The following is a 27390-nucleotide window of genomic DNA, read 5'->3' on the forward strand; positions in this document are numbered from 1 at the left end:
AAGAATGGAAAAAAATCCTTCACTACTTAGTCCCTAGTGGAGGCTGACATTGGATGGAGTGGAGGAGGGGCCTTCGAGTTGACAACTTAGTGGAGACTTGAGAGCATGAGCATTCCAAACAGAGGCAATAGCAAGTGCAAAGGCCCTGAGGTGAGAGGGATTTGGATGGGGTGGAAACACAGGAAGGAGCAAGTGTGGCCAGAGCTCAGTGAGAGGGAGACTGGAGTGGGATGAGCCTGAAGAAATTGGCAGCAGCCAGACTACAGGATAACCTGTGGGCACCAAAAAGAGTCTGGATTTTATTCCACACACAATGAAATGTCCGTGTTAAAAGGAATTTCCTGGCTACTGTGTGGAAAAAGGGTAGAATTAAATTCAGGGCTAGATGGACTCCAAGGTTCTTGCCTGGTCCCGACAATACATGTCAGGCTCCGTGGGGTCCCCAGGAGCCTGCTTAGTAACTGGGGACCCTATATCAGCAGTGTCTGATAGAACTTTCTCAAAGATGGAAATGTTCCATACTTGCGCTATCCAGTCCCAAAGCTACTATGTGCAAGTGGCTCTTGAGCACGTGATATGTGGCTAGTGTGACTGAGGAACTAGAGTTTAAATACTATTCCATTCAAAGTAATTTGTTTAAAGGTATGGAGCCACGTGTGGCTAATGGCTGTTGTACTCGACAGCACAACGCAACACAACACAGCGCTGGGTGCCTGAGGGTTTCTACTCATTATCCAGAAGGCAGGGCCTTCTCCAAATGGTGGGACTGTAAGAGGATACGTTGATCCCTAAATGCTAAGCCCCCTCTGTGCGTACGGCTTAAGACGGACAGGCTCAGGGAGTATCCTACGCTTCATTTTGTCACCGGGGAGGCACGTGCGCACGGCTGTGAGGCGCTCCTCGCGCGCCTTCAGGGGAGGCCCCGCACTGCGAACAAAGGTTTCTGGACCGCTCTTTCCAGAACGCACCAGACTCGCGCTCTCGCGGCCGCCGGCGCGGTCCAACCATTGGTAGGAGAGGTATAACGGCCCCGCAGCGTCTCGCCCCGCCTGCTCCGCAGCCCCGCCGCGTAGACATCAGCTCCGGGCGCAGCACAGGTGGGCTGGGGAAGCAGGGGACCTAGGCGAGCCACCGAGCGGGGTTGGAGGTTCGGGGACCCCTCCGCGCGCAGTCGCCTCTTTTCCTCTTCATGGATGGGGGCGTGGGGGGCGCGGGCTCTGGCCCCCACCGGATCGGCTTCCTGAGCTTGCTTTCGCTTTGCCGGGGGTTTGGCGAGGCCTGTGCACCGCAAGCGAGCAGAGAGAGCCGCGCAGGTGGCCGCGCGGGAGGGACGGGGGGCTGGCGCCTTAAACCCTGCGGGACCCCTGCCCTCTCCCGGAGCACGCGTCCCTGGCACTGGCTCGGTGCCCCGCGGCGCGCGTGGGTCCTGGCTGGCCGGAAGGCGCCCCTGACCTTGGTGTCTCCCCGTGCCAGGTCTGCGCAAGGGCCATGGGCGCCGCGCTGGGCACGGGCGCGCGGCTGGCTCTCCTACCCGGCCGGGCCTGCAGCGCTGTCCGGCACTGGGTGCCCCCCGCGCCCGCCCGAGGCTGCCACTCCAAGGCCGGCCCGGCGCGCCCGGTGCCCCTGAAGAAGCGCGGATACGATGTCACCAGGAACCCGCATCTCAACAAGGTAAAGGTCCGGAAGGGTAGGACGACCCAAGCCACTATTCTGCGGCCCGCTGGATGGGCGCCCCGCCCCCTGGGCCCCGGAGAGGATCCTTCCAGAGGCCCTTCCAGCGGCTTTACATTTTTGCCTTGGGGAGGCTTGGTGTATGTAACTCGGTTTGGCTTTTTTACCACACCTCTTCTGCGTGGAAAGAGGTAATTAGTAATGCAGGAAGCCTAATTTCTTTTGTAAGAACAAAATATAGACTGGGTTAAGGTCCTCATGGCCAGTCTGACTTGACGTCAGATCTCTCCTTGATGCTTGCTGATTCTGTTGATCTTGGGCAGTTCATTTAACCTCTGTGGTCCAAGTTTACCTGTCTGTAAGAGCGAAGCAGTTGTCTCGGGGAGTGTTGTGAGATTTAAAGAGAAAATGGAGGTAGCGTTCTTAGCACAGTACCTGACATCCAGTGAGAACAAATGTCAGCTGAGGTTATAATTATTCTGAAGGAAAGATTTTTAATTTGAGCGAGGGCAAGAAAGCCTAGAATTATGGAACATTTAGACCTTGAAAGGGCATCACAGATCCTAATTCAAACCTCTCCTTTTACAAATGAGAAAACAAGACAAAGGGAACTTGCCCAAGTTCACCAGCTAGTTAGTTCTGCCTCTGCCACTGGAATTTGGGTCTGAATCTCTGGTGCTTGGGTCAGGTTCAGCCCACTGCTAACCCAGTGTTTAGGAGCACACACACTTGCTTCTGGGAGTAGAGTTTAGTATCATTGGTGTTAAAACCAAGAGACCTGGATTTGAGGCCTGTCTCCCAACACCTCCTTGAGTTAACTTGGGCATCTCATTTAATTTCTCTGAGGTTCAACTTTCTCCTGCTTAAAGTGGATATTATGACAGACCCACCATTCCTACCACATTCTGTTATTGTGACAATCAAATGAATTACTGAACTTGAAATCAAATTTTAAACTATATAAAGTGCTTGGTAAATAAGTAATTACTACAAACTAAAAGTTTGAATAATTTCTTTGAGTCAGGATTGTGAAATTGAAGTGAGGAAGTACTTGTGAAAAAGGTGTTTTTGAGAAATAGGAACAATTATATAGATACTAAGTATAGTGATTATTTCCTGCAGGATTAATAGAAGCTAAGAAAGAAAATTTTCTCTCATCCTCCATCTATCACACTACAATCCCTACTTCCCCCCAGAGAAACCCTAAATCCTTTGTATATTACTACTTTGGGCTAGGTAAGGTGTTTTATGAATTTAAATTTACTTTGGTAGCAAGTGTTAGAAAACTCAGCTCAAACTGGCGTAGCAAATAAGAGATTTCTTTAGCTAAATATCTCGAGGAAGGAAGGGTTTGACCCAGCAGTCCAGATGGCATCCCTAAGGATGCAGTTTCTCTCTGGGTCTCTGCTCTGCTTTTGCAAGGTCAGCTGCATCCTCAGACTCCATCCAGTAGAGTCTTTCACCCGGATTCTGCCACAGTCCCCCATCTCCTTTTTTCATACCACACCATCCAGGGACAGAAAGACATTTTCTTCTGGTAGCTCCTGTGGAAGAGAAAGGACACTTTCTCTGGAGCCTCAGAAAAAGAGTCTTTCTGTCTCATGGACTCTGATTGGATTCCCTTCCATCCCCAAACCGGTCACCATAACTTAAGTAAGTCAGGGCTCACCCCGGGATTTAAAGAGAGAGTTTAGGTTAGGGGCACCCATACCAACTGGCTTAGAATAAAGGGGATATGGCTCCCCACCCTGCCCCCCAGTAAATCTGTGTATTGTCATCAGAGGGAGGAGGGATAGATGCTGGAAAGCAAAATAATAAATTCCCACTACTGACTGTGATTGTTTGAACAATCATTGCTTTAGAAATACTGGCATATTACAGTTAGCACTTAATGCTTTATGAATAGTTAAAAAAAATAAAAGAAGGACTTGAATGACTCTTTTTTTTTTTAGCCCTAAGTTTATGGTTCCCTGAAAGCACTCTTGCCCCTTGCCCTTGTTCTTGATGTAATTTTTTTCCTCCTAAATAATATAAATGGGACATTATCCATAAATCTAGGGGCCTGAACTTTTCATGATGTTAAAGATTTTTTTGTATATCCCTGAAGTCAGCTGATGCTGGTCTGGGGTGAGGAGGGTATCTGGAGTGATGCTGAGAGAGGCTGTTGGCCTCCCGCATTCGCCCTTGGGGAGGGAGGGGAGACAATGGAGGGAGCAGCACTGCCTAGGAGCCGCCCCTCACTTCCCACTGAGGTGCCACCCTCTTGCTGTCCTGCTGACCTCCAGCACTCAGAGAGTCTCCAGGGAAGGCTTGGCACTTGGCACTTTCCATCAGCCAGATGGGGAGACTTGCTGAGTTAAACAGAACAACTGAGGTTATCACTGAGAAAACAAGAGAAGGGCAGCTTTGAAAGGGACCAGTACTTAGTGCGTGGGTCTGTGGGTGCATTTTTTTCTGCTAGACTCCGAGCTCCTCCAGGGCAGGGACTGAGTTTCATGCATTTGTGGCAGGCACTGGGTAGTTCCTGAAAGGTGTAACAAGGGCATGAACATGAAAGCTAACATTACATTCTTCGAACATGTTCTCTGGGTTTGCCTCCTGCTGTTGACAGATCAGGAGAGGCATTTAAGTTGAAACTTGAGGGCAGAGGGTCGTCAGGAGATGGAATTCTCTGAGAGAAGAGCTACTGAACAGGCCAAGCATCACTGCTGTTGTGCAGTCAGGGTCTGGTCCCTGCTCTGCCATAATCTCGCCGTGCGATCTGTGCTGAATCTCATTAGCCTCTCTGCCCATGTCACACCACTGCTATGAGGATCACAGGGGTGAAATCATTTTGAAAACTGTACGGCACTAAGTATTAGATGATCGTGTTGACAAGTTCCAGAATCAGGGTTGGGGGCTCCGTTAGATATGACCTAGTCTGGAATTGTTGGACGTGACATTAGCTTGGGTCTAACCAGCATTTTTATGTTAAAGAAATGGGTTAGAATAGAATGAAAAAATAGTAAATGTATTAAACTTAATAAAGATAAGTATTATACCAAGTCACCATGTGAAATGCCAGTTTTTGCTGTGGATAGTCATTTTAAAAAAAAGTTTTTGAAAACCGTTATTCTCATCCAGCATCTCATTTTCAGAGGTAGAGAGACAGGCTGAGAAAGTCAAGTGATGCCACAGAGATTGTCATTTGTTGCAGAAGTAGGCAGAGGAAGCCCACCTCCAGATTTTCAGTCCACTGAATCACAATGACAATTCTCATTCACATCTGCTTTGACTGATTCAGGCACATTCAGAACGATGACAGAACTGGAACTGGATGATTCCAAGTTCCCTACAGGAGTCTAGATTTTCTGATTGATGCAAATTCAGCAATACATCAATTTCAACTTCCCTTTTTTAAAAAAAACAAAAAAACTAATATTGTGCCTTTCTTCTAAAATTTACATAATGACCTCTTCTGTTATCCATGTAGATTGTGGCAACAGAGTAAATCTTTGATTACATATTACAAGACATCAGACATATTTTACTTACATTAAACAGGCAATTATCAACCCCATTTTATAGGGTATCTTCATGGGACGAATCATCCCTATCCTATTCATGTAGGAGCAAGTGAGCCATCAAAACGTTGCTGGCCCCAGCTTATCTCTGGCCTCTTTTGGGAAGGGATGTTCTATTCCCACTCCACAAACTAGACTTCAGTCCCCTCCCATTTGTCTTCTCACTCCATGTTTCTTTCCTTTCGGCACTGAGCACCCTGTTGTCATGGCTGGTTGATGTGTCTTCCACACTAGGTCCTGAGCACCCTGAGGACAGAGACTGTCTTGTCACACAATATCCTCTATGCCTGACTTGAGATGCTCAATAAATATTTGCTCTTTGAATGATCTCAATCGAGTCCTAACCCCTTTCCTCTCAATTTTATGAATCTTAATGTCACTGCTTTACAGTTAGCCTCATGCTCTTGTTGCCTAGAGAAATGTCTACAAGTAGCCTATTGGGAGGAAATACACCTACTTGACCTTAATCATCCGGGACTTCAGGGCATTTCACTGCAGGGGGGCATTGTATTTCCCAGAGTGGGTCAACCTCCTCTGATCCACATGCCAACAATGATTTTTTGCCAGAAACTTCCACTGACTCTTCACCTACTTCTTTGCAGTTTTTTGATCTCTTGAGCTTGATGGTCAGGGAAAGAATGAATGAAGGGTGCTTGGTCCAGTCGCTGTGATTATGGACCAGCGCATTTCATGCAGCAGGACCTTCTTAAACTGCAAGGCGTGGTGACCGCCTTCCCATGTGGACTAGATGCATCTAGATTAGTGAACATGTAAAGGCCTGGGGACCTGCGCTACAGTGCTGGCTGCACATCTGAGGCCATGCAGGTTTTAGCTCAATCCTTCTATATGCAGTGGTAATTTATTAGACTCCCACACAGCTGGGATTTGCCTTTGACTAAAGTATGTTTTTGTTCGGTGCCAGTTTAGAACTTGATCTTGCCTCCTTTGGGTTGGGGGGAGTCTGTCATCACACACTTGGCTCACTGATCAATCAGGAGGTGATGGCTGGGTTGTACACCGAATTAGAAGTCTGTTGCAGATGCTGTTTTGTGTCCCAAAGGCCGATAACATAATGTGTCTTCCTGAGACCTCTGCTTCAGATGTGATGTTGGGTTGGGCCTCCTTGATTGATAAAGAAACAATGCATTATTAAGTGAACATTATTTCAATAAGCAGCAGTTTGCTCTAGACCTAAGCCTCTTGCGCAGTGACTCAGGGCATCGAAGCTCAAATACTGTTCAGATATTTTAAGAACAAACAAGCAGAGGCAGATTGGAATTAAATCCTTCCGTGTCAAATACTGTCCTGGCTTCATGGGATTGATAACACTTGGTGTTAGGGCTTTGTGCTTGGAACAGCTAAAAGAACTTGCATTAGTTAGGCTAAAGGTTAGGCAACTTTAACAAAGTAAACCCCAGACTCAGAGGCTTAAACAAGATAGAAGTGTGTTTTTCACAGAAGTAAGTCTGGGTAGGCAGTCGCAGTTTGGTATGTGGCTTGACTGTGTTGCTCTGCCACCCTCAGTGTGCATCTTACATCTCGTGGTCCAAGATGGTTGCTTCTAGGCTCTGCTATAAGTTCATACAGAAGCCAGTCAGAAGGGAAAATACACAATTTGAATGTTACAAATATCACTTCCATTCACATCCAATTGTCCAGAGCTTGGTCATACACCATACCTAGCTGCAAGAGAATCTCAGAATTGTAATCTTTAGCTGGGCACACACATATATCCACTTAAAAATTCTGTACCACTAAGGTAAGAAAGAATGGCTGTTGGGGAAACTGCTACAAAATGCTTATCTGAAATTTTAATTTGATTTACTGTCAATTTTATCCCAACCTTTAAAATCCATCAGTTTCTCTACATCCCCTCTACCACCAGCCTTGTTCACTCCTTCATCATCTTGTGTCTAGATTAGGCAGGAGCCTTCCAGTGGCTCTCCAACTTGCAGTCCTGTTTCTTTCAATCTGCTTCTCTGTGTCTGTTGACCACACCTTGAGAGGCTTGCACACATCCTTAACCACTCTCTTTCTTTCAGACCCCATGTCCAGTTCACCGGATAGTCCTGTTGCTCTGTCTTCAGACTAGAACTGGAATCCACCCTCTGCTCTCACCACGGGTCCCACCCTGATCCTAAGGCACCACTATATCTCTGCTGAGTGACTGCAGTGTCCCCCTAGCTGGTCTCCTTGTGTTCCTCTTGTTTGTTCTCCACACAACAGCCAGTGTGAGCCTTTTAAAATGAAATTTGATCACGTCACTCTTCTGCTCGAAACCCTGCAGAGTCAAAGTTCTTACCATGCCCTGCATGATTTGACCCTCTCTGACCTCATCTTTTGCTACTCCTCAGCCTCACGTGCTGCCCAAACATGCTGGCCTCAAACACTCCAAGCATGCTCCTACCTGGAGTCTTTGCACTGGCCATTCCCTCTTGTAGAGCACACAGCCCCTACATAACCATGTGGTTAACTCTCTCACCTTCTTCAAGGCTTCTCACTTTCTCAGTGAGACCTATCAGACCACCCATGGGAAGTTGTAAACAGCCCTTTCAACCTTCTTGATCTACTTAACATGGTCTACTTTTCCTCCATAGTATTTGATACTTCCTAACATACTGTTTAATTTTCCTACTTACCATACCTCTTGGTTATTATTTGCATTTCCCCACTATAATGTAAGCTCCATTTAGGCAGGGATTTTTGTTTTATTTGTTCATTGATGTATCCAAGGTACTTAGAACAGTGCCTGGTCCATAGTTTGGTACCCAGTAAACAGTCATTGGATGAGTGAATCATTCAGAGAGACGTCTACTGAGGCTTCTTCCTCTCATCCCTTCCCTTCCCCCTCCTCCTTCACCAAAGCCCCCCTTCTTTTCCTCTGGTGCTTTTCCTTCCCTGGTATCCCCCTCTATGGGGTTTATATGCCCAAGATCACTTGTATCTGGAATGTGGATAAATCTCACATCAGACCTTTGTGTGCCCAGAGGCCCACTTACTGTGAAGACTGGAGAAGCACAACACAGATGTTCACCCTTTGTTATTTCCAGTTTTACCAGCCAAGCCTGGGGAAAAGGAGACCCTATTCTGGAGACACAGGTGGTACCTTGAAAGCAGAGATGGATGGAGACATTCTTGAGGCTCACAGAAAAAAACAAAGGGTGGGGGGTGTCCAGGCTGTGGGCCAGAGATAGGAAACCTCGGCTTCTGTAAGCATCTCCAACTTCCTAGAACTCCCACCCTCTACTTTGAGCCTTGGTAGCCACCATCCCTGCTCTGAACTTCTCTGATTCCCCCGTGCTGCAGCACCCCTGCTGAAGATATGGGAAACCATGTTATAGATTCAGTGACCCCCACCCCTGTTCACATGTTGAAGCTCTATCTCCCTAATGTGATGGTATTTTGGAGGGGTGGGTCTTTGGGAGGTAGAGCCCTCATGATGGGATTAGTGTCCTTATAAAAAGAGAAGGACACTAACCCTCTCCCTCTCTGCCATGTGAAAGTAGAGTAAGAAAAATGGCCATCTGCAAGCCAGGAAGATGGTTCTCACCAGGAACTGAATGGGCCATACCTTGGTCTTGGACTTTCAGCCTCCAGAATCGTGAGAAGTAAATTTCTGTTGTGTAAGCCACCCAGTCTATGGTATTTTGTTATAGCAGACCAACTGGACTCAGACATCATAACAGGAGCTGCCTCATATCTCGGGGTCAGGAAATCAAGGAAGTGTGGGATGGGATGCAGGAGCACAGGAGGAAGATCTGCTACTCCTAGAACCCAAAACTGATGCTCAGAAAGTGTTTTCTCATAAACATGTTGTTATAAACAGTTAAATTGTTCTCCAAAGAAAAGTATATTATGTGTTAGATTAGCATTTGTGTGATCATTATGAAGATTTCAGAAATGTTGGCTTATGTTTATGAATGCTTAATTCAAAATGCAAAATACTAAGTGGAATCTATATCCATGAGCATTACTGTAGAAAGATGTAGCTCTATAAAAAGACTTGGAACTAAATGTGTGAAAATTATCATGTTAGGGCAGTGGAATTATGGGAGATTTATTTCCTCTTTATATAATTTTCTTTAATGGTCCATTGTCTTTTCAGTTTTAGGCTACGGTTTCTGTTGGATATTGAGTTTCTAGAGCCAAGTAAATAACAGATCAACTTTTGGAAGTTGACCCATCTGTAACACAAGGGTGGCACTCTGATCCTGTGGAAATCCCTCTAAAATAGTCTTATTTCAAGATTTGCTTGCCTATATTTTCTTATCTTCTAGAGGCAATGTGTTTAGATTCATGTAATAAAATGTCAACATGGGAACCTTCCGCCTGTCCTAAAAACAATGGTAAACAGCAGTATCTAGAGTCTGCAACCAGTAGCACTGGAGGGCAAATCCCACACAGAAATTCACGTTGTCTGGTTCAGACGGGCCAAATGGTGTCAAAGTCAATCTAAATCTGGGCTCTCTATATGGAGTTTCTGTGGACGCTTTTTCAGGCTCATCTCCAGCCTCTGTTTCCAGTTTCTCTTGGTCCTCCTGGACCTTTGTAGGCTCTGGGGGTTGCGGCTTTATTTTACTTTGCATTTGTGTCCTTTCTACCAAAGGTTTCTTTTATCGTCTACTCTCTTCTTTCCAATGCCAGTCTTATAGTGAAGGGCAGGGGAGAAGGCCTTTTGATTCGTGTGGCCATTGCATAGGGGTCAACGGTGTGAGGCACTTTTGTTCGCAAAGACGAGGTTATAGTCAGCTTCCAGATCTTCACTTTGATGTGTAGAAAGTATTATACATTGGGAAATCCTTGGGGTGGTGTCCCACTGCCTCTCTGACACAGAGCACAAAAGATGCTCTATGACTGTGTGATGAAAATCTGAGGGCTAGCCCATGATTGGGGGTGCCAGGGTCAGCAGTTAAAAGCATGCATTCATTCTGTACCCAGATGGTTGCCTGGCAGCCTGGTGAAAACAGTTCCTACCCAAAGGACAAAGTAAAGAGTAAAAAGTACTCAGTCATTTGAGGAGAGGGTTTTTGGGTAGAAAGATCATCAGCTTTTGAGGAACTTGAATAAGAGAAAATTAAAGCTGCTTTGCTTTTAAAGGTGATATGAAAAGCTAGAGGGACCATAGGGGATAGAGTTGAATGATTAGCAACTTGAGAATATTATTCTTTTTAAAGCATTTTGTCTGGATTCTGTATCGTCGTTTGGTAGTAATCTCCATGAAGCCCATAGCATAATGGTCCCGCAACACACTCCCCTGTGGTGTGGAACTCTGGAGAAGGCAGACCCTGTTTGTTCCTTTGTTTTGTTTTGCCTTGTTCTTTCAGAAAAGAGCAGGAGGGAGGCAGCGTCTGCACAAGGTGGCCTCTCTTCTGAGTTGTTGATCTGTTCAGTGACTTTCCCCATGAGACAAAGGTTGTCATGTTCCCTCATGACTTCAGTGGAGCTGGGTCTCCATTCACAGTAGACGGTTCCCATCCCCACTTTGTCCGGTTTCTGAAGGAGGTGTTGAGGATTCCAACCTAGATTCATATCATACTGAATTTCCTTCAGTAGCAGAATGCCTTATGGAAGGAATCCAAGTCATAGCAATAAGAGCTATAGCATCTTTTTGGACATACAATGTGCCATGGATTGCTCTAAGCAGTTTCTACACATTAACTCATTTAATACAATATCACAATGCTTTGACATACACTGTTGTACTACAGATGAGAACTCTGAGGTTCAAGGGGGTTAGCTAGGTTAGCTAACTTGCTGGAGGTCTAGCAGTTCGTAGTGGCAGAGCTGGGTCTTGAACCTGGACCATCTTGTTTTAGGGCCCACATCCTCACCCCTTCTGCTGTACTGCCACTTCCAGTGTGCAAGTGCCCTCTCACTTACACTGGTATATAAAGTCTGATGCTCTGGGGCCTTGCCAGTTATACGGGGGACAGTCCCTGCTGTGGCCCTCTGATGGGCTATGACCATACCCGCTGGCTCTGTTAGAATCAGAATCTGGGACTCGGAGGGGACTTTGAAGATCACTGGATACCTTCTCTTTGCCCTCTAAATTTGTGTAATTCTCCCAAGACTCATTTGTTGATTTATTAAATTTGTTCATTAGACATTGGCTGAGTGTCTATTATATATTTTAGGCAGTGGAACCTCAGTGGTGAATACAACACTTCTTTTGCCTTCAGGAGCTTATGTGTGAGGGGGGTGGAGGTGGGGACCAGTTAGTAAGCAGACGGTTTCCATTCAGAAGGGTGGTGTGATGAGGAGAACATGTACTGGTGCTGTGGGAGCTTGGGAGAGGGGTGCGAAAACACTCTTCCCTCTGGCAGTTCTGTCATCACTGACTCTGTGGAAGAGCAGTCAGCAGATGAAGGTGATGGAGGAGAAGTCGTCTAGGTCAAACCATGAGAGAGAATGGCTTTCTCTCTGAGAACAGCCACCTTTTGTGGTTGAATGTGCAGGCGTTGAGCAGTAGGCCCATACCTTGTAAGGGGCCCCATTTTCAGAGAGCTAAATCATTTTACAAAACCTCTAATTCTACAAGCAGAGTTAATGATAGATCTCTAGGACTGTGACTTGCCCTTTTATTTTGTTCTTTTCCTTCGTTTTGTGTTTCCCAACTCCTGGGGGTACCATTCACATTGGGTTCACTTATCAAAATCTTCAGGGCTCAGCTCTCCAGGGCCACCTCTGCCATGCTGCCTTCCTTGATAACGCCCCATGCAAGTGGCTCGTTCACCCTCTGCGCTCCTCTGGCATGTAGCTTGTGTAGTCATGGCCCTTTTCTACATTTGGTTTCAGTATATCCTTACAAGGCATGTGTCTGTCTCCATCTGGATGTCATCTTCAGAGCCAGGACCCCCTCTTAGGCACTGCATGGCTCGCACGATGCCTTCTTCATAGTATACTCTCAATAAAAGTTAGTGATGTGAATTACTTTCACATTGCCTCCTGGACACATCAGAAACCGCTCTGGTGAACGCTGACAGTACACAACCCCATCTGCCATCTCTTCTAAAAAGATGGTGACAATATAATTATGCTTAGATCTCTCCATGGGGCTTGGAGGATTTTGAAAGCCAAGAGAAATCTTTTATTTTGGTCATAAAAATTTCAGGAACCCATTTCTTTCTTTTTTTTTGCGGTATGCGGGCCTCTCACTGTTGTGGCCTCTCCCGTTGCGGAGCACAGGCTCCGGACGCGCAGGCCCAGCGGTCATGGCTCACGGGCCCAGCCGCTCCGCGGCATGTGGGATCTTCCCAGAACGGGGCACGAACCCGTGTCCCCTGCATCGGCAGGTGGACCCTTAACCACTGTGCCACCAGGGAAGCCTAGGAACCTGTTTCTTTAAGAGAGTTTTCTGCCCTGATGCTGTACCAGGTGCACTTCATCTAAAGAAGAGCACCTTTATGATCAGATGACTTATTCTCATCCTTGAGGCTGCTTAAGACCCTAGATTTAGACCTCTGTAACTAGCAACAGGTTAAAGGATTCTGGTGGTGAAGGAAAGCTGTCAGCTAGAATCAACTGTGTGTGCCCCCCCCCGCCCCCTCCCCCCACCACCAGGGCACAGCCTGTGACCAGATAGTAGGCAACAGAGCACGCTGGCTATGATCTAGGGATTTGGAGTCAGAAAAGCTCAAGGTTCCAGTTCCAGCTCAGCCATCCACTATATGTTGGATTTTGGGAAGGGCACTTCATTTCTCTAAGCCTCAGTTTCCACATCTGTGAATGGGGATGATAACAAAATATACTCACTTCACAGGGTGCTATAATGATTAAATGAAATAATGTATGTAAGCGCCTTGTAAGTGCTCAATTAATTCTCAACGAATCCACAACTCTAAAAATTTTGCTCCATTCTTAACATAGTGTGAAGCCCTATGTGGGCCTCAGAAGAGGGCACAGACCTAATAGGGTTTAGACCTGGTCCTTGCCCTTCTGGAGCATCCAGTCCAGAAGGAGAGGGGAAGACTGAGGGATCCAAACTCATTTTCCATGCTTGTGGATACATCGGATTTTGGCAGAGACTTGATAAGAGAGGAGTGAATCCAGGAAGAGGCAGGTTGAATAGAGACTTTACAAATAATTTCTGGGTACTTGATGGATCTTAAGCTGGATGATCTAGACGTTTGTCTGAAAGAAAATGAAATTAAAATGTCTTCAGCAGCAGGAAACAGAGTGCCATTTGAAAACCTGGTACTTCCAGAATTTAAAGCTGGTGTTGAAGGGAGTGGCTGCTGTCATACCCCAAAGGAATCTCAGGATTTTGCCCCAACATTTTGGCACATTCTAACCAAAGTTTTTAAAAGGAACATTGATCCAAATGTAGCTGGATCTTTTTATCCATTAACTTGTCTTTTTGTTTCTCATCCATCTATCTGTCTATCTATCTATGTATCTACCAACCATCACTACAACACTCCCAGTCTCGTGAGATCATGATAGCAAGACAGCAAGACAAGAGAATGTCTGCTAGGGTAGTTTAGCATTAAAGTTAAAAAGTTGCTTCAGGGCTTCCGTGGTGGCACAGTGGTTGGGAGTCCGCCTGCCGATGCAGGGGACACGGGTTCATGCCCCGTTCTGGGAAGATCCCATGTGCCGCGGAGCGGCTGGGCCCGTGAGCCATGGCCGCTGAGCCTGTGCGTCCGGAGCCTGTGCTCTGCAACGGGAGAGGCTGGAGCAGTGAGAGGCCCACGTACCGCAAAAAAAAAAAAAAAAAAAAAAAAAAAAGTTGCTTCAAATCCAGCTAAAGAGGGCATGGCTGGGCCCACCTCACCTAGCAGGGAGTTTAGATAGTCCTCCAGCCTCCATACACTCTGCCTTGGGTAATGAATAAATAATTGCATATGCATATTTTAAATGAGCATCTCTCCTCTATAAGAACCCAGGATGAGCATTCCCCAAAAGACTATGAAGAGGTCATCTTGTCCAGCCCTTTGTCTTTGAGCAGATAAGATCCATTGATCTGTATGTCTGTTTTTGTACCAATACCACACTATTTTGATTACTGTAGCTTTGTAGTATTGTCTGAAGTCTGGGAGAGTTATGCCTCCTGCTTTTTTTTTTCCCCCCCTCAGGATTTCTTTCACAATTTTGGGTCTTTTATGGTTCCATACAAATTTTTGGATTATTTGTTCTAGTTCTGTGAAAAATGTCATGGGTATTTTGATAGGGATCACATTAAATCTGTAGATTGCTTTGTGTAGTATTGCCATTTTAACAATATTCTTATAATTCAAGAGCATGGGGTGTCTTACCATTTCTTTCAATCTTCTTTAATTTCCTTTATTAATGTTTTACAGTTCTCAGCATGTAAGTCTTTTACCTCCTTGGTCAGGTTTATTCCTAGGTATTTTGGTTTTTTTGGTGCTATTTTAAAAGGTATTTTTTTTACATTCCCTTTCTGATATTTCATTGTTAGTGTAAAGAAATGCAATCAACTTTTGAATGTTAATCTTGTATTCTGCTGCTTTGCTGAATTAATTTACTAGATCTAGTAGTTTTTGTGTAGAGTCCTTAGCATTTTCTATATATAGTGTCATGTCATCTGCATATAGTGACAATTTTACCTCTTCCCTTCCAATCTGGTTCAATGGAACAGAATAGGGAGCCCAGAAATGAACCCATACACCTACAGACAATTCATCTTCTACAAAGGAGGCAAGAATATAAAATAGGAAAAAGACAGTATCATTAGCAAGTGGTGCTGGGAAAGTTGGACAGCTGCATGTAAATTAATAGTTACAACACACCCTCACACCATGCACAAAAATAAACTCAAAATGTCTTAAAGACTTAAACATGAGACATGATGCCATAAAACTCCTAGAAGAGAGCATAGGCAAAACATTCTCTGACATAAATTGTACCAATGTTTTCTTAGGTCAGTATCCCAAGGCAATAGAAGTAAAACCAAAAATAAACAAATGAGATCTAATCAAACTTAGGTAAGCCTTTGCACATCAAAGGAAACCATAAAAAAATGGAAAGACAAACTATGGAATGGGAGAAAATATTTGCAAGTGATGCTACAGACAAGGGCTTGATCTCCAAAATATATAAACAGCTCTTACAACTCAATAACAAAAAAACAAACATCCCAATTGGAAAAATGGGCAGGGAAAAAAAAAAGAAAAATGGGCAGAAGACGTTAATAGACATATCTCCAAAGAAGACATACAGATGGCTAAAAAGCACATGAAAAGATGCTCAACATCACTAATTATTAGAGAAATGCAAATCAAAACTACAATGAGGGTCTTCCCTGGTGGTGCAGTGGTTGAGAGTCCGCCTGCCGATGCCGAGGGCACAGGTTCGTGCCCTGGTCCGGGAAGATCCCACATGCCGTGGAGTGGCTAGGCCCGTGAGCCGTGGCTGTTGAGCCCGCACGTCCAGAGCCTGTGCTCCGCAACGGGAGAGGCCACAACAGTGAGAGGCCCACATACCACACACACACACACACACAAAAATACATTGAGGTACCACCTCATACCAGTCAGAATGGCCATCATTAAAAAGTCTACAAATAACAAATGCTGGAGAGGGTGTGGAGAAAAGGGAACCCTCCTACACTGTTGGTGGGAATGTAAACTGGACCAGCCACTATGGAAAACTGTGTGGAGGTTCCTCAGAAAACTAAAAATAGAATTCCTTTATGATCCACCAATCCCACTCCTGGGCATATACCCAGACAAAACTATAATTCAAAAAGATATGTGCTTGGGCTTCCCTGGTGGCGCAGTGGTTGAGAGTCCGCCTGCCAGTGCGGGGGATGTGGGTTCGTGCCCCAATCCGGGAGGATCCCGCATGCCACGGAGCGGCTGGGCCCGTGAGCCATGGCTGCTGAGCCTGCGTGTCCGGAGCCTGTGCTCCGCAGCGGGAGAGGCCACAATAGTGAGAGGCCTGCGTGCTGCAAGAAAAAAACAAAACAAAAAGATACGTGCACCCCTATGTTCATAGCAGCACTATTCACAATAACCAAAACATGGAAACAACCTAAATGTTCATTGACAGATGAATGGATAAAGAAGATGTGGTACATATATATAGTGGAATACTACTCAGCCATAAAAAAAGAACGAAATAATGCCATTTGCAGCAATGTGGATGCAACTCGAGATTATCATACTAAGTGAAGTAAGTCAGAAACAGAAAGACAAATACCATATGATATCACTTTTATGTGGAATCTAAAATATGGCACAAATGAGCCTATCTACAGAACAGAAACAGACTCACAGACAGAGAGAACAGACTTGTGGTTGCCAAGGGGGAAGGGGGTGTGGGGGAGGGATGGACTGGGAGTTTGGGATTAGCAGATATAAACTATTATGTATAGGATGGATAAACAAACAACTGTATAGCACAGGGAACTATATATTCAATATCCTGTGATAAACCATAATGGAAAAGAATATTGAAAAGAGAATGTCTGCATGTGTGTAACTGAGTCACTTTGTTGTACAGCAGAGATTGGCATAGCACTGTAAATCAACTGTATTTCAATTAAAAAAAAAGATCCTAACGTGTTACCACCATTTTACAGATGAGGAGTGCCTGAGTCAGCCTCCATTGACTTAAGCAGAGTGCTTTTGAGTCTCTTGTAGAAAGGAGACGTGTTCATGTTTGTTTGTTTATTTATTTATTTAAGTTTTGGCTGCGTTGGGTCTTCATTGCTGCAAGCGGGCTTTCTCTAGTTTTGGCGAGCAGGGGCTAGTCTTTATTGCAGTGCGTGGACTTCTCATTGCAGTGGCTTCTCTTGTTGCAGAGCATGGGCTCTGGGAGTGCGGGCTTCAATAGTTGTGGCTCACGGGCTCCATAGCACAGTCTCAGTAGTTGTGGCACACGGGCTTAGTTGCTCCGTGGCACATAGGATCTTCCTTGACCAGGGCTCGAACCTGTGTCCCCTGCATTGGCAGGCGGATTCTTAACCACTGCACCACCAGGGAAGCCCACGTGTTCATGTTAAACAATGTATATTGCAAACCTAAACATCTGCTGACCCAGCTTGTGCTATCACTCCTGTGTGTCCATTTCTGATGAATGGACATGTTCATGATGCCCACCTTCATCTTGGGATTTCTATTTTTCTCTGCAGTAACATGATCTTGAAGACAGTCCACCAACCATTTGACAGAAAGCTCAGCCCTCCTGTCAGACCCTCCCTTATCTTTTATTTTTGGGCTCTTCTAGCCCATAATTATTTGTTTTGACTGGTGAAATCACTTTGGTCACAGGACAGTGAATAGCAATGCAGTTGCCTCCTGATAAAGCAGGTGCAGAGAGAGATGGTGTGAAGAAAAGCCTATTAACAGCCATTTTTAGAAACAGGCTTTGAAATCCGCCTGTCAGAGCTGAAAGATGTCCCCTGTTCTCACACTTCAAGAGCTGGCAGCAGCTTCCCCTCATGTCTGAGGAGCCTCGGGAGCTGCCTAGCCATGCCTGTGGGAGAGGATGGCATGGGTGCCAGTGGGGCAGCTGGCCAGGTGGTGCCAGGAGGGAGGGCAGGCCAAGCAGGGGGACAGTCCAGCCTCCAGTAACCAGCCTTGGCTGTGGGGCTGCAGGGTCTTGAGCATCCTCAGCTGCTTTTTTGTCGACTGAGCTGTTCAATGTTCTGTGACCTTCTACTAGTCAAATGTACACAGAGTCAGCTGCCTCCTCTGGGACTCATAATTGCTGGAATAATAATATTAGAAATAATAAATTATTATAATTAATTATTATTAATAAATTATTATTATAATAAGCACTTACCTAATGCCTTGCATGTCAGGTCCTCTTATAGGTGCTTTATATTTATTATTCCCAAGCAGAGAAAAAAAGTATGAAGAAGGTAAACTTTGCCTATGACTCCCTCACCTCCTGTTTCCATGGCTTCCTCTCCTTTACAGATCTCTATCCAAGACATCCTGAAGGTCTTCATGGTATCGCTAGGATGTCTAGGGCTGCCAACCTAACAGACCTTTATATCGCACAGAATCCTGCTTCCTGACCTGGATCTCATCTCTTTCTTTACTTCCTTCTCTGCCTCCCCATCCAACCATCCATCCATCCATCCATCCATCCATCTGTCTGTCCATCCGTTCATGTGTTCATCCATCTGTCCATCCATCCAACCATCAGATGTTTATTGAGCACCTACCATCTACCAGGCATTGTTAGGTGTTGGGAATAACATAGTAGATATGACAGCTACAATCCTTCTTCTTATCAAATATGTAACCTAGTGAGAAAGACAGTAAGTATACAAAAGTGTACAGATGGGTTATTAGTGGTAGAGAAGAAACCAACAGTGTATGGCATGAGGGAATAATAGAGGGTCTACTTCAGTGGTGAGAGAAGACCTCTTAAGAGGTGATATTTGAGAAAAGACCTAGGGAAAGAGGAGCCAGCGGGCGGAGAAGCCAGGGTAAGAGTGCTTTGGGCAGAGACAACAGCTGGAGGCCACAAACACCTTGGCATGGCAGGTTCTGGGAACTGACAGCAGGCAGTCCAGTAGGAGTGTGGTGAGCGAGGGGAATTGCCTAAAATCAGGGTGGAGATGGCTTGGGGATCTCAGTTCTGTGCAGAACCTTGGCATCTGTGGGATATGGGCTGGGTTCAGTCCTCTGGAAAGCGGGACACTATTAAATGGTTCTAAGCAAGGAAGGGATGTGATCGGCTTTACATTCATGAAAGATCTCTCTGGCTGCCACGTGGAGAACAGACTGGAGGGGGCAGGAGTGGAAGCGGGAAGCCCAGTTAGAGCCCCTGCAGCAGTGGGAGCGTGAGAGGGCAGCAGCTGGGCTGAGGGAGGGAGCAGGGAGAGGAGGGGGGTAGTTGGACTGGGAGTCAGGTTTGAGTGTAGAATGAACAGGACGTGTCCCCTGCATCCTTCACCTTCAGATTCACCCGGACTCGGCATGTATTTTCCCTGCCGTGTCACCGCCCTGCCCCCGGCCATAGTTATCACCACTGTTTATTTCAGTTACTTACTGTCCTTCCTCGGCACCCTTCATAATAACAAGGAAATGGAATGTTTGTGTTTTACCTTTGGGGCTTCCTGACTGGTCATCTCATTTGATGCTCACAAGGCAGACGTTACTACCTTTGTTTTGTAGGGGAGACACCGGGACCCAGAGAGCCTACATGAGTTGCCCATGGTCTCCTGGATAGTAAGGGGCAGCAACAAGACTCGGTCCAGGTTTCCTGAGACCATCCAGTGGTTTATTCAGAAACATCTATTGAGCACCTACTGTGTTCCAGGCACTGTGCTGGGTTCAAAAAATGAAGAGATGAATCAGTCATGGTCCTTGCTCTCAAGGAACCTAGAGTTCAGAGGAAGAGACAGATTTGCAAGCTCACAAGTGTAATGCAGTATAATAGGTTTTATATTGTATTAAAAGTGTGTTATTAATAACGTCCAAGTAATTTTTGTCTTGGTGGGGAGAAAGAAGGTGACATTTCTTTAAGTGGGTGACCTTTGGTCCTTATATTAAATTACACAGCTAATGTGTTGCATAAAGTAAAAAAAATTTGCTCCGACCTCTTTTCTGAGGTAACTACTTGTTTTTTTTTCTTGGTGCTAAGACCTAAAAGATATATAGGGATTCCCTGGGTGGACGAAGTGGGGCAAGATGTTCCAAGGAAATATAGCAGAGCGGCATGGTATGTGAGGACCTGCGGTGATTCTGAAAGAGGGCAGGGTGTGTGGAGGGATGGCGCTGGAGAGCAGGCAGGGGCCAGACCTGCCTAGGGGTCTGGGGCTGCTCTTTGCCTGGGGGAAGACTTGGACGTTAGTCCTGAAGGTGACTGGAAAGGGACACAGTGGGATTCAAGCTACAGACAGATCACTCTGGCCCAAGGAAGGAGACAAGAGCAGAGTCGGGGAGACTAGAGAACAAGGAATTCAGCTCCCATGAGGGAGATGAGGAGGACCTGAGGTGGCCAGTGGTGCTGTGGACACATATGTGAGAGGTGCTGAGGAAGTCGAAGACTGTGTCCCTTCCAGAATTCCTTGAGCTCCATGGTAGCAGCAAAAGGAATCCAAGGTTTATTGGCAATATTCTAAAAAAACCCTAATGGAAACCTTACATGTTTCTACCATAAATTTATACAGCTTAATTACCGTGTCACATTCCTTTGTCTTCGCCTAGAATTAAACGAAACTATTAATACTTCTGATCTCATGCCAGTAGCACAAGTTGTCTGCCCGTTATGTGTATCTCAAACATTGGAAAATAAGTTTATTATAAACGCGAGATTTTTCAAAACATGAAATTCCAAAGGAGTTTCCCAAAGGAGTACTTTGGGACTGGTGAAAATGTGATGAATTACTGACTTGGGCTCTGCTTATCTGAAGTGTTTTATTGTGAATATTGGTGTCATTGACCTTTATCTAACTAACCATCCTTGTTCTGGCTCTACTCTGACAAAGCAACACTCTGATTATAATTTTATCTCCGAAAGTGGAGAGAATGCACTGACTCGCTGAGTATGTGCTCACGTTAGCTGGCATTTTTATCATTATGGGGACATTGCTCAGCCTCCCAGGCAGTAATTAACATCACCGCCCCCCATCACAAAGAGGTGGGTGAGACGCTATTTTAACACCTGTAGGAGTTTATGGGACTTCCTCTTTCTTCTGTGCTTTCTCTCAGTTCCCTGGAAAAACAGTAATTCCTTACATTGAAAATGGAAAGAATGTTCATGGTTTGGAAAGTATATTTTCTAGATGAGAATTTCTTTCCTTTAGGTATTTTTTCCCTTCCTTCCTCTATTTTTTTTTCTGAGAAGACTTAGGTGGAATAGAAACAAGAATTTGAAGTTCATGCAATATGAACCTTTCACAGATTTGGCCTCCATAGACAAGTGCTGTCACTTTCTCTGTTGGATTGGGTTTTTGCTTGCCTTTGTCTTTGCTGAGTCCTCGTTTGTCTTTATGCACCATGATTCCTGGAGAAGGAAAATAGAAAGTCAGAAGCTTACAGGAATGATTCTCTTGGCTAATTTGACCCAGTATCAGCCACTTGTCTAGGGAAATAACTATTGACAGATTTTTAAGAGGAGGTAAAGTTTTATTAGAATCAGCAATAAGAATACCGTAGTAAGCCAACTCTTGTTTTTTGTGCATTTTTGGTGTCATCTGGGCAAGATGATCAGTCACGTGATATGACTCTAACCATGAAGCCATGGACAACGTAGACAGTTCAATGATGAAGACAAGGTTCCCAGAATGAAAATTCTTGGGAGGCTAGTCGTCTTACAGTTCTTTCAAAATTGTAAAAAATCTTTGGTTTTACACAGGGGGTGTCCCAAGTCTTTGATCTTGTGTAACTTACCCTGTGTAATATAACTGCAGTGGTCATCTTTAATTCACTTCCTCTTCAAAAGTGAATTTTTATAAGGGGGGCTTAATGCTGTAAACATTTCATAATACTGTAGCTTCAAAGAAGGAAGGTTGTAAACACATTTGCATCCATTTAGCTGGTGGTTTGTAGATCTGAGGGACTCTTAGGTCTCTGTTTTCCACGGGGAAAGCATTTATTCCATTGGCTTTGCCTCTGAAGTGTAGTTCCCACTAGCTCTCTCAGAGAGCAAGGGCTTCATTAGCATCTTTGGTCAAATAACCTTTTCTGAGGAATTTTTATTTGGTTTTTGTGTTTTATTTTGGTTTTGGTCTGCCTTAAACTGTCTTGTTAATTTTGCTATTGCTTTCTTATCTTCCTTACTAAGTGAGTGAGAACACTTTTCTCCTGCTTTCTTCTTTTCTACGTGGTGTCAGGACATGGTATCCAGTCCATTAGAGTCGCATAAGGGTTACTGAAAATTATACTAAATTTAAATATATACTATGCATTCATTCTTCTAAGATGTACTAACATGTGCCTTTCATTTACCCCAGTGAAACAGAGTATATTGTGTTCACTTAATTGGATTCCCAGTTGTCGAACATGATGACGTTAAGCCTCTGGGGAGTCAGAAACACTTTCTCCCCCATTTCTTTCCATCAGCAGTAAGTGTTCAAGTCTGGGGGCTCTAATCCTGGAGGTGAGATCCTGCGACTGAATTGAGAGGGAGAGATGCATCCTGAAATATCAGTGGCGGAAACCCCAAGCTGAGAAGGAGAGAGGAGAACCTGACGGGGAGGTGGGCCAGTGGTGGAGACCAAGAAGAATTGGATTGTGTACCATGTTGGAGAGCATGACTGAAGGTGTAACATGACAGATCAGAAAAAAGAGGTGAAAAGAGAGAAGAGTGAGGATCAAGGTCTGCAGTAGGTGGGGTGAGATAGTTCAAGATCAGAATGCATGACTTCTGGGTGCCTATGGAACACTGCTGTTTTGGTGGGTTTTGACACCTCTGCAGAGGTAAGGCAGTACCTTAAGAAAACCAATCTGGGCTGGATGGCTGCCACCTGCCCAGTCAGTGCGAGAAGGCTGTGATCCCAGTAGTGTCATTTGAGCATATGGTCGTTACATGCTAAAGCTGTTGACCCAAACACTGGGATTACAGCCAGTGAGTATGAGAGGTGAGACCTCCACATACATGGCAGTCACTCTATACATCTGCAGCTTGAAGGACGTCAGGGCCCCTGGGGTTTAAGGAAATCAGACTCAGAAGCCTTCTAGCTTAGGAAACCCCATACTCTCTTACTTTCCAAACTGGGGTGGCCTTTAGTGCCAGAAGCTAATATGCTCTGTGGAACTCCACCAAGGCTGCAAGTGGCAGGATCCAATGTACCAGGAGACTTCCTTGCAGGAGTCTGGCCTAAGCACCAAAGATTGTCATGCAGTCTTGATTTTGTTGTCTCTTCTTCCTGTGTCGAGGACCTCTCAAATGGTTCTCATTTAACCATGGTTCTTACTGGTGGGGGAATAGAGGGAGCTGGGGCAGAAACCTGTATGTGGCTAAGGTTTGACCTGAGGCCAAAGGTCGGTTCTGGCCTCACGTCCACTCTCTCTGTCTGATAGTAGATGGTCAGATCACATGCCCAGAGGTGGGTTCTGATTCCTATCAGCTCTGCTCATTCAGTTCTCTCCCCCTCCCAGCTAACCGCACCCAGTCTTCAGTTACCTACCAATGCCAAGCATAATTGGTGGACTGTGTCCCAGTTATCTGCCCATCTTAGAGACTTTGAATCATGTGACTCTTAGAACAAACCTGTTTATCACTTAATTTGAAAGAATATTCAGGCTTCTCTCACCTTAAAGCTTTCTGCTCTAATGTGGAGCTTCACTTTTATTCCCTTTAACATTTTTCTATGAACTCGTAGAAAAGAGAGATTTCTGGACATCACTGAGATCAGCATAACTGAGTTTATGAATTCTTTTTTCCTTTGGGAGAAAATTAGATTTGAATCCAGACCCAATAGAAAACTTTTATATTCTGGGTACGGGTGTTTAGATGTATGCTTTTGTGGCATCAGGAGCTGGTCACGGCAACATGTGGGGGAGATGTTTATCTTGGGATAAATATTTGGGTGGGAGGTTTGTGTTTCAAGACACTGAGCGCTAATTGTAAATGAAACCATTTCGCTGTGATTTAATCACTTCTTACTCATTCTCTTGTAGGATCTTGTGGAAGCAGATTATGTACATTAGGGAGACACAGATCATGCTTTTACATTGAGTAAATCTGCTAGAGGAAAAAGCGTTATTACTTACTTCCCTACCTCCTTTTTAGACACAGGCGAGAATAGAAATCTCATTACTGAAAAAACAACAAGAGCAAACTTTTGCAGGAAATCATTGACTCCTGAGACAGGAGACCTCAGCCTGATATAGCAAAGAGAACACTGGCCAGGAAGAGAGGAGACCTTACTTATAGACTGATGGCCCTCCTCTCAAGCTGTGGGATGTGGGGAAGTGATTCCCATTCATCTCTGATCCCCATCTTGGGGGATCTGAGTTGATTGCTTCCAAGGCTCCTTCCCGTCTAACATTCCCTAGAGATGTGAACAGGACACTAGGGGAGTGACTTCCTCAGGGACTTCCCAGCCAGCTGTGGAAGTACAGCTGTTCACACTTCCATACAGAGATAAACAGGGGGTACAGTGGGAGGAGCTCAGGCCTTGGAATGGAATTTGAGGGACGTGAGTTTGTATCTTGCCGCTGCCGCTTACTAGCTGTGTGATCTCGGGAAGGCTAGGTGATCTTTCCCTCCCAAAGTCTATGGAAGGAGGATAACAATTCCAACCTCCTGAGGTCATTTTGAGGATTAAAAGAGACGAAATATATCTAAAGTGCTTGCTTAACCCAGTATCTGACACATAGTAGGCACCCAGTAAATGCTAGTGAGCTTCTTACCCTTTTACTAACATTGACATCATATTCATAAGAGTTCCAATTTGAAAGACAATATGTCCTCTACCTTCACCCTACCCTCCACAAGAGCTTCTGTCTTTTTCCCAGTAAGAGCTTTTATTTTAACAAAGGCACATTAAATACTACTTATTTCCTTTTATGCATGCTGTGGGTTGTGATTTTTTTTGCATTTGTATATAAAGTCAGTAGTCAATGCCAGTTTCCCTTTCCCCTGGGGGCTGTAATTGCCGTGTTAATTTAAAGTTCTGATTGCAGAACCCAGCGCAGCCTGATGCCCTCCGTCCGCATGGCCCTGGCTGTGCTGTGTGTGGGTCCAGGCACGTAGTACTCCCTGTACTTCACATCATTTGGGAGGAAGTTTCCAGGACCACAACCTCACAGCCGGTGTTTAATAACCTCAAACTCTGGGTTTGAGGTTAGTCTGGAAATGAAAAGCTATTTGGGTTTCCCACAGCTCAGAAGTAAGAGGATGGGGCATATCTAAGGTAACCTGGCAGAGCCAGACCTGGGGGACTTCTTTGGGAGCTGGAAACCAGGTGTGATTCATGCCAGGTGTGATTCAGTCCAGGCAGAACCAGCTGTGTGTGTGTGTGTGTGTGTGTGCGCGCGTGCGTGCGCGCGTGCGTGCATGCGTGTGTGCCAAGTTCACGATCTTGTCTTTCTCATCTGGACATTTTTTTTTTTTTTTTTTTTTTGTGGTATGCGGGCCTCTCACTGTTGTGGCCTCTCCCGTTGCGGAGCACAGGCTCCAGACGCACACGGGCCCAGCCGCTCCGTCGCATGTGGGATCTTCCCAGACTGGGGCACGAGCCCGTGTCCCCTGCATCGGCAGGCGGACTCTCAACCACTGCGCCACCAGGGAAGCCCGTCTTCCGGACATTTTTCTAAAAAATAAATTTATTTACTTTATTTATTTATTTTTGGCTGTGTTGGGTCTTCGTTGCTGAGCATGGACTTTCTCTAGTTGTGGTGAGCGGGGGCTACTCTTCGTTGCGGTGCACAGGCTTCTCATTGCGGTGGCTTCTCTTGTCAAGGAGCACAGGCTCTAGGCATGGGGGCTTCAGTAGTTGTGGCATGTGGGCTCAGTAGTTGTGGCTCACAAGCTCTAGAGCGCAGGCTCAGTAGTTGTGACACACGGGCTTAGTTTCTCTGCGGCATGTGGGATCTTCCCGGAGCAGGGCTCGAACCCATGTCCCCTGCATTGGCAGGTGGATTCTTAACCACTGTGCCACCAGGGAAGCCCTGGACATTTATTTATTGCCTTCTTTCCATTTTCTCCTACCCCCCAGTCCAACTTCTGTTTCAGCCTCCACCAGATGAAATTTTTAAAACATGGACACTCCGCTTCTTAAAGCGCTTTCTGTGGCTTCCTCTCACCTATACTACAAACGGCACACTCCTTCGTGCAACGCCCATGGCCCCTGTCAAGGAGCCTCTCAACCTAGCAGCCTCATCTCTCCTCCACCATGTGCTCTGTGCCTGCCTACCCCAAACGCGTTACAGATCTCCAGGGCACACCAGGCTGTCTCTCCGCCCGGGTCTTTGTGCCTGCTGGTCCCTTGCTCCTCTTAATCCTGACAGCGCCACTGTCACTTCCTCTGAAAAGCCTTCCTGACAGCTCCAGACCGAATATAGGCTTTTTCCATTGTCTCCCCATGATTATTCCACTGCCATGGCTCTTATCATACTCCTGATGAGTTTTTTTTGGCTTTTATTTTTACCTTACCCACACTAATAGGATCCCCCACAGACAGTAACTATTCTGTCAGTTTTTTGTTTTTCTGGGTTTTTTTCTCATCTTAGAACAGTTTGTTTTTTTAATTTTTTATTTATTTTTAGTCATCCATTTTATACACATCAGTGTACACATGCCAATCCCGATCTCCCAGTTCATCACACCACCATCCCCACCCCCCGCCGCTTTCCCCCCTTGGTGTCCATACATCTGTTCTCTACATCTGTGTCTCAACTTCTGCCCTGCAAACCGGTTCATCTGTACCATTTTCTAGGTTCCACATATGTGCTTTAATACACAATATTTGTTTTTCTCTTTCTGACTTCACTCTATAATAGTCTCTAAATCCATCCACATCACTACAAATGACCCAATGTCGTTCCTTTCCATGGCTGAGTAATATTCCATTGTATATATGTACCACATCTTCTTTATCCATTCCTCTGCCGGTGGGCATTTAGGTTGCTTCCATGACCTGGCTATTGTAAATAGTGCTGCAATGAACATTGGGGTGCGTGTGTCTTTTTGAATTATGGTTTTCTCTGGGTATATGCCCAGTAGTGGGATTGCTGAGTCATATGATAATTCTATTTTTAGTTCTTTAAGGAACCTCCATACTGATCTCCATAATGGCTGTATCAATTTACATTCCCACCAACAGTGCAAGAGGGTTCCCTTTTCTCCGCACCCTCTCCAGCATTTGCTGTTTGTAGATTTTCTCATGATGCCCATTCTAACTGGTGTGAGGTGATACCTCATTGTAGTTTTGATTTGCATTTTCTCTAATAATTAGTGATGTTGAGCAGCTTTTCATGTGCTTTTCTTGGCCATCTGTATGTCTTCTTTGGACAAATGTCTGTTTAGGTCTTCTGCCCATCTTTGGATTGGGTTGTTTGTTTTTTTAATATTGAGCTGCATGAGCTGTTTATATATTTTGGAGATTAATCGTTTGTCTGATGATTCATTTGCAAATATTTTCTCCCATTCTGAGGGTTGTCTTTTCGTCTTGTTTATGGTTTCCTTTGCTGTGCAAAAGCTTTTAAGCTTCATTAGGTCCCACTTGTTTATTTTTGTTTTTATTTCTATTACTCTAGGAGGTGGATTAAAAAAGATCTTGCTG

At 45.3% G+C, this 27390-nt stretch overlaps 1 protein-coding gene across 1 annotated transcript in view; it reads left to right on the forward strand.

The window, feature by feature from the left end:
• The first annotated feature begins 1488 nt into the window (after positions 1-1488).
• Positions 1489-27390, forward strand: part of ME3 (malic enzyme 3) — a 202260-nt gene continuing 176358 nt past the window's right edge. The window contains exon 1 of the mRNA XM_060103883.1: positions 1489-1671. Coding sequence (XP_059959866.1) covers positions 1489-1671 — 183 coding nt within the window. The remainder of the gene's footprint in view (positions 1672-27390) is intronic.

Source organism: Mesoplodon densirostris, chromosome 7 (assembly GCF_025265405.1).
Source record: "Mesoplodon densirostris isolate mMesDen1 chromosome 7, mMesDen1 primary haplotype, whole genome shotgun sequence".
NCBI lineage: Eukaryota > Metazoa > Chordata > Mammalia > Artiodactyla > Ziphiidae > Mesoplodon > Mesoplodon densirostris.